The sequence below is a fragment of the Pteropus alecto genome, unplaced genomic scaffold (assembly GCF_000325575.1).
Source record: "Pteropus alecto unplaced genomic scaffold, ASM32557v1 scaffold78, whole genome shotgun sequence".
NCBI lineage: Eukaryota > Metazoa > Chordata > Mammalia > Chiroptera > Pteropodidae > Pteropus > Pteropus alecto.
Genome location: NW_006443124.1, coordinates 9,481,174 through 9,489,102, shown reverse-complemented (window position 1 = coordinate 9,489,102; position 7,929 = coordinate 9,481,174). Strand labels below are relative to the sequence as shown.

Genomic DNA, 7,929 nt, shown 5'->3' with positions numbered 1-7,929 from the left:
TTTTAAAAAGACTATGGTCCTCAGAGATGTAGATCTCTACACATATGCAGGAGAATATCTTCTAATGCTTTAAAATTGTTAACTATGGTATGTCCCTGGGATTTAGCTTTCATCCAATCAAGGGGGAAATTTCAGTGTTTATACTTGAGTTCCTTATGTTGTCGAATTCAAAAGATAAGTTGTCTTTTTGTATACTTTTTCCCTCAAACTATCTAGGACAGGATTGATGATTAACAGTTAAATATGGTATTTTATAACCTTCTGAGAGGGGTTTCACATGTCTCCTGATTTTGAGCATGATTATGTAGCCGGCTTCATTGCAGGGGGCGCACTAGGGGGCTTCAATCTCTGAGTTGAGAGATTCAATTCCTTCATTCATTTACTCATTTTCTTAGTCATTACTGAGTCCCACCGCTGCATTTGCAGTTCCTAGGCACTTTGTTTTTGTGGGCTCCTTCCTCCGTAAAAGCTAATTTATATATTATGACTGTGTTGATATATGGATGCCTATAATCCAGCCTGGATTCATTATTATATATTAATTACTATTACATATTTTCCCCCAATTTTAAAAGAGGTTAAAAACATTTTCTTGGTTCCCTAAGACTATCGTGGACCCTCAACACTGCCTAATGGATAAGTCGGTCCTGCTGAGCATTCACACTGTTCTAGGAGTTGCAGCCTTGAACAAAATACATTGCTTGTCTTCATGGAGCTTGCATTCCAGCAAGAAATAGACACTAAACAAAATAAGTATGTTTAGCTTGCGAGTAGGTTAAGGAGAAAAATAAGGCAGATGAAGAGAATAGGTATTAGACTTACTGGGGTGATCACTTCATAAGTTGTATAAATGTCTACTATGTTGTACACCTGAAACGGATCTAAGATTGTATGTGAACTGTAATTGAAATTTTAAAATTATTTTTTAAAAAAGAGAAGAGGGAGTGTAGAGAGGGGGTGGTGACAATTTAAATAGAATGAACTGGGAAAGTTTCCCTGGCAAAATCTTGAACAAAGACGTAAGGAAAGCCCGGAACAACCAACCAGGCCTGTTTGGGAGACGAGCGGTTGAGGATGAGGAATCAGCACCAAGAAGAGATCCCAAATGCCACGCTTCCTAAAGCGTCGCTTCCGGAGTTACGTAATTACCGAGGCCTAGAAGCGAGACCACAGAAGGTCAATGGAAACAAGTACCTGCCGTTGCAACCGCCATTTTGCTTTCTGGCACCAATCTGAGATGAGTGTACTCCTCGCTCTCATCTCTTTTCTGTTGGTCAGGCTAGGTGCCGACTTTCTTCACTTCCGAATGGGCAGTAGCGGGGCCTGGTGGAGGCGGGAGAGGAGCGGCCCGTGGGGGAGAAAATGTGAGTATCCCGCTCTGCCCTCATTCAAGATGGCGGCGCAAGCCTCCGCTCGCTCCCATCAGGTGGCGCGCATGTTTAGTCCGCAGTCTCCAGCCCGCGAGGCGGGTCTACGGTGGGAGGAGGACGCGCACCGTGCGGCCGGGCCTGAAGTCATCGGCTCGGCCGCTGCAGCCACCCGCACAACCACCGCCACTCCCTGATTATGGAAGGGAAGATGGAGCTGGTAACTGTCGCTCCTGACAGCGGGGACCAGCCAGGGGCCCCAGTCGGCTCAGGCCTGTCGGCTTCCCAGCGTCGGGCCGAGCTGCGGCGGAGAAAGCTGCTCATGAACTCGGAACAGCGCATCAACCGAATCATGGGCTTTCACAGGCCCGGCAGCGGCGCGGGTGAGGACCTCCGTTTCCCGTTAGTGTCCCCTCCACCTCTTTCAGTCTTCAGGATCATTCTTTCCCGCCGCCCCGCTTATCTTTTTGACCAAGTCCTGCTTTCTGACCCCACGGCCCCATCTGTCCCCGCTCCTTAGGTTATGTCCTAAGTTCTCACTCAACCCCTGGACATTTCTAGTCGCTCTCCTCAATTTTCCGGAGGCTTCGCCCAGAGGTGGTCCCACCTCCGCCTCGGGCTGCGCAGACCTTGCTTCAGAATCCCTCTGCCTTCGTGCCCTTTGCCTAGTTTACTAAGACGACCCCGTCTTGCTTCCCCCCACCCCTTCGCCTTTTGAAGGGCGCACATTCTATAACCAGGTCGACTTCTCTCACTATTGTGCATCTCAGGAAGATCGCTTTCCTTTCTTTCTGTTCCAGATGTTTTTCCTTTCAGTGCCTTCCCTAGTTTCTGCCTTTTTTGCCTTTTGCTATGACTCTGTCGGCCCACATGAGCTTGTCTTTACTCACCTGCCCCCAAGTCCTCCCTATATGGATCAGGGACTCTTACGGTCATATCCTCGTGTCTGTGTTCAGTGCCCTCTGCACTGTCATCTTCAGGCCTTCTGAAACAGGTGAAAAAAATTGGAGCGATCATTCTTTATAGACCCAACCAGTGGGACTTGCCCACTCGAGGTCTTCTCTCCTACTGTGCTGAGGTTGGTGTGATTGATGTCAGAAACTGCATTTAACCCTAATGAGAGTTCCTCATTTCTCCCCAATGGCATGTACAGTGAGTTCCTTTAAATTATTTTTCATGTGAATATTTATTGAACATGTAGTATGTGCTAATTTTCTCTTAAGTTTCCGTTGTTTTGTCATTAGTAACTGGCCTTTAGTCACTGGTTACAAGCTCCTTAGATCCTTGTGACTTCTGTTTGGTGAGGATTTAGATATATGGTTCTGAACTTAAAGATAGTTAACAGGTTTGCAGCTGAAAACTACTAAAAGAGATGAGAATGCTGTTTCAGATTCTCCTAGAACCATAGTTAGAAGACATATTTCTTCTTTTAATGACTAATAGAATATTTATTCTTTTCCAAAGAAAGTATTTACTTTTTCTTGAGGTACATTCCATATCTTGTTCTTTTGCTTTGAAAATTTTGTCAGTAAGGTTTTGTTTTGTTTTAAAGCAGAACTGCATCCTTAAACTGCTCAAGTCCCTACCCCTGACTACAGTAGAAGGATTATGTAAACAATAGCTGTAGGATATGCCACACCCTATGCTGATAGGAGTCTGGATTCAGAAATGTAACATTAAAATACAGATTTCAAAACATTTTAATAATTTTTTATTTTTAGCCAAATAAACTAGAGCAGGCAATGCAGTCTTACTTCGGGGACATGTTTATCCATGAAAACTTGGTCTTTATAGCTTGCTCCATTCCTGACTCTTCTCTAGTTTGTCTACTAGTCTTCTATACCCCAAAGTTTAGACTATACCCCAAAGTTTAGATTATATCCTCTGCAGGAACGCTCTTTTTGGGTGATATATTTTGAGGGTGTAGGAGAAGGAACTAGTTTCTTTTATGCAGAATCAGTATTAATTTACATTCAGAGTTCTAGCTCAGTGGCATATTTTAAAATATTAATATGAAAAGTGTTTGCCAGTATGTAATACATAAGGCTTCTGAATTTCTTTTTTCAGAAGAAGAAAGTGAAACAAAATCAAAGCAGCAGGACAGTGATAAACTGAACTCTCTCACTATTCCTTCAGTTTCAAAGCGAATAGTGCTGGGTGATTCGGTCAGTACAGGAACAACTGACCAGCAGAGTGATGTGACCGAGGTAAAGGGGACTGAGCTGGGAGACAAACTGGACTCTTTCATTAAACCACCTGAGGGCAGTAATGACGCAAACCTTGAGCTCCGGCAGCGGAACAGAGGGAACCTGACAGCAGACACTGTCCAGAGGGGTTCTCGCCATGGCTTAGAACAGTACCTCTCCAGATTTGAAGAAGCAATGAAGCTAAGGAAACAGCTGATTAGTGAAAAACCCAATCAAGAGGATGGAAATACAACAGAAGAATTTGACTCTTTCCGAATATTTAGATTGGTGGGATGTGCTCTTCTTGCCTTTGGAGTCAGAGCTTTTGTTTGCAGATACTTGGTAAGAAACATAATGGAAAATGCAAATGAGTTATAATAATGAGTGTTTTTAATCCATAGAATTCATTGCCGATATTAACTTAATATTTACCAGATTCACGGGGCTATTTGGAGGTATATTCTAAACTGCTATTTACCTTAGTTACAGAATGAGATGTTCTGTTTAAATACAGAGCCTAATAATAATTGCAAAACCCTTTCTACATCTAGGTACCAATTCTAAGTGATTTACATATATTGATTAATTTAACCTCATTCTTATACACTAGGCATCATTGGAATCTGTGTTTTACAGATGAGGCAGTCAAGACTCAGAGAAGTTAAATCATTTGCCCAAAGTCATACAGCTACTAAGTGACAGCTGAGATTAAACCCAGGCAATTTAATTCTAAAACCAAAGAGTAAAGTACCTACATACACTATATGTTGAATACGACTTTTAATAATTCTAAGCATTAAAATGCAGTTCCTGTGGTTTTGAACATGATGTAATTTTTTATGGTTCAGAAGGCATTTCAACATTTTATAATGTTGTAGTATTATCATAAAATGTAATCTGTTTTTGTTCTACCTTCATGTGCCAATGGCTATTCATTGAAAGTTGGGTATTACTGGTCCTATTGTTTTCAGTATGTGGAGGAATGAAGAAAAGCAAAGCTATAGTTCAATGTCTTGCTCTTTGAGATATTTCCATTCAAGAGACATTTTAAAAATACCTATCAAGTACTAGGAACATAAGTAAATTTTCTAGATAATTAAGATTTATATTATTACACAAAAAAGTTTTTAAAAATCTATTTTTATACAAATCTTTTCTTAAAGTGAATCTGTTGAACAAATTTGACTTTTTCCCCCCGATGATAAATTCTCATTATAGCTTTCAGCATTTAGTGAGATGCATAGCTGCTTTTTTTCTCTTGTTTTAAAGGGCTTTATGCTTTCTTTCATGCTTTAAAGTTGTCCTATTTTTGTGCCTTGTTTTTGTGTGAGGTTTTTTTGGCTTTCTGGTTTTCTTTGCTGTCAGATTTTCAATTATTTTTCACTGCTTTCACTTATTTCCATTTAAGTAATGTCTGCTCCTTCACTCTCTTCATAATATTTTTAATTTTAGATATAAATTAAGTATTATTTTGATCTTTTCTTTTTTACTGTGTGAGAAGCAAGAAAACCAGGCTGTTTCACCTTTAGTAAGAATAGCTCATCATTTGAGGGCTAGAGCTGTAGCTATATGAGTTAAGTTCTTGTCCCAAAGTCTGAGGAATGTATAGCATTTATTTTGAGTAGGCCTTTTATGTGTGCTTTCAAATTGTCAGTTAATTATCTCTAGATAAGAGAGATGTTACTGTATGATGTATTATACATGTATCACCATTGAATACTTTAAGTCTTTTAAAAGATAAGTTTTTATGAGAGAAGACATTTTTGGGGACATTAAAGAATGTGACTTGACTTGAGAAACATGCTTTATGTTAAGGAAATCAAATCCTTTTATTTTCTTTATTCTTCTGCAGAAACAAGACTGCTTTCAGCCACTAAAATTAAATATTTTATTGCAGTTTTTTTGTTTGGAATTTAAAGTTGATTTATTATGATTTGAATGATGATGTTGGAAATATATAATTGTATCTTCTATCTTCACAGTCCATATTCGCTCCATTTCTTACTTTACAACTTGCATACATGGGACTATACAAATATTTTCCCAAGGTAAATTACATTTTTTTCCCTAAATTATGGTGATGTATTTAGATTGATTAATGACTAAATAATCTTAAGAACTTGTAAAAACTTTCTCATACTTATGGTCTGAATCAATGCTACTCAAAGTATGATTGGCCACCATTGCTGATCTTCAAACTATTTGTTCTGGTTGTAATGATTTAAGTTCAGAAAATGAGTAATTCGAAACTTTTGTAGTAATTTGACATTGCCATAACATTTTCATTGTATTTTACAACACTATTGGTTCACCACAGATTGAAGGAAAAACCTCATGACAAAGTTTGAATAGTACTTGTATAAAAATGTTCAATTTAACTGCTTAGTAAAAATTTAGCAATACATCTTGTTTATGATAAAGGAAATTAATTTAGAAATGGGTTCAGTTATCTTACTGTGCTCCTTACTTAGTGGACACTTTATAACAATGCACTTTATCTTTAATGCTGAGGACCTGATATTTGCAAAAAATATTTGGCCAAAACGACAGAACAGAATCATGGAGAGTGTCAGTGTTTACGTGGTCTACTTGACTACAGCTACATACACAGTTTTACGGGACTTGGCTTAGCTGACATAGAAGATAACCCTACATATGTAATTGAGTTTTATGTGAGTTTTTTTGCTGAGAAAGGGCAATTTGCTTAGTGATTTTTAATGCACTGATAGACCTCATGCTTGTTTTTAATAGATATGAAATGTTTATTTTTGAGGGGTCAAATAGGTCAAATACACAAAGTAAAAGAGAGAAAAAAGAAATGTTATTTTATTTTTAATTTAAAAATTTCTTTGATAATACAGATGTGTATTTATTGACCCACCCCCAAAAGTATAATTTTAATAAAAGTATTTGTTTAGAAATTTACTCTCGAAACATTAATTGCAATAGTGAAAATTTGGAAACAATCTAAATGTCTACTAATAAGTGACTAGTTATAGCATAACAATTCAGAATGATGACGCTGCTCTTGTACTGATAATGATAAGCTTGCCAAGAAATACTAAGAGAAAAAGTAAAAATGCAGAGTAGGGTCTATAGTATACTCTTTTTTTTGTTGTTGTTAAAAGGAGGAAAATAATATATATTTGATTTTGTTTATATATATATATGTACACATATATATATGTAAACTCTGGAAGAATATTATATGAAACTTATTAACTGGTAATTTGTGATAGCGTATATGGGTTACTAGGTGAATGGAGGACAGAGAAAGAAGAGAGACTGCTGTATACTTTTCTCTCAACAAACCATTTTGTTTAAATAGTTTTTAAATCCAGAAAAGTTGAAAGAATTGTGCATTGAACACCCATTTATAATTAACCACCTCGATTCTATAATTATCTCTTTTCAATACATTTTTCTCTTGATATAGACATCAAGATATACACTTTACCCCTACACATTTCAGCATACATATCATTAATGACAATTCAATGTTTGTGGACATAGGCTTTGATTTCTCTTGAGTAACCATAGCTTTTTATATTTAAAAAATTTTTGAACTGTGTGACTAGATTTGGTGACACCAAATCAATAAATGAAAATTCAGCCTCGAATGTCTTATAAGACTAGAAAAATTATATTAGGAAATAAATATTCAGTGATATCTTATTGCGTGTATGATTAAGTGTGATTGTTTTGCTTGGCAATTATGGCTCTACAGAATGTTCCTATGATTCTGGTACAAATTACACACTGTCCTCCAGTATACCTGTCACTCCTTTGACTTTTTTGTCATGAGACTTAAAGTAAGATTTCTCCTCTTCTACCCATCTAAATCTTGCTCATTCTCAAAGGCTTGTTTTTAATTCTACTTCCTCCTAAAATCCTTCCCTCTGCTTTATTTATACATAAAACCCTGGTTTAAGTTTCATCTCCTTTGAGCCACTATGCCATGCATTATCCGTGTCATTCATTTAGCAGTTATTTATGTCCTGTCTAGTAATGTTTTTTCTATGCTGTTGTATCTATCTTAGATTGTTGTTTATGTTTTGCCTCTAAGATAAGACATTTTTTAAAACTTTTGATAACAAGAATGGTATCTTTTTTTCCCTACTGCCTAGCAGTTTGCTTCTTGACATATTATATGCTCAGTAAATGTTTGTTAATATGTTATTGATTGATATTTTGAAACTTCATTAACAGTTTTTAAATAGCATGTATATTAGCAAAATATAGCAAAGTAGCAGCACCGATAACGTTTTTATAGGGCTTAAGACTTCTGAAAGCTATAAGATTTATTTGTCTTTCTCTGTACAGGGTGAAAAGAAGATAAAGACAACAGTACTAACAGCTGCACTTCATTATCTGGA

The 7,929-nt window shown here is 37.1% G+C and overlaps 1 protein-coding gene across 1 annotated transcript in view; it reads left to right on the top strand.

Annotated features, from left to right (window-relative positions):
• Nucleotides 1–1,440: 1,440 nt before the first annotated feature.
• CAMLG (calcium modulating ligand) overlaps nt 1,441–7,929 on the top strand; it is a 7,062-nt gene continuing 573 nt past the window's right edge. The window contains exons 1-4 of the mRNA XM_006923116.3: nt 1,441–1,750; nt 3,435–3,895; nt 5,536–5,601; nt 7,877–7,929. The exon at nt 7,877–7,929 is cut by the window's right edge and continues 573 nt beyond it. Coding sequence (XP_006923178.1) covers nt 1,567–1,750; nt 3,435–3,895; nt 5,536–5,601; nt 7,877–7,929 — 764 coding nt within the window. The 5' untranslated portion in view covers nt 1,441–1,566. The remainder of the gene's footprint in view (nt 1,751–3,434; nt 3,896–5,535; nt 5,602–7,876) is intronic.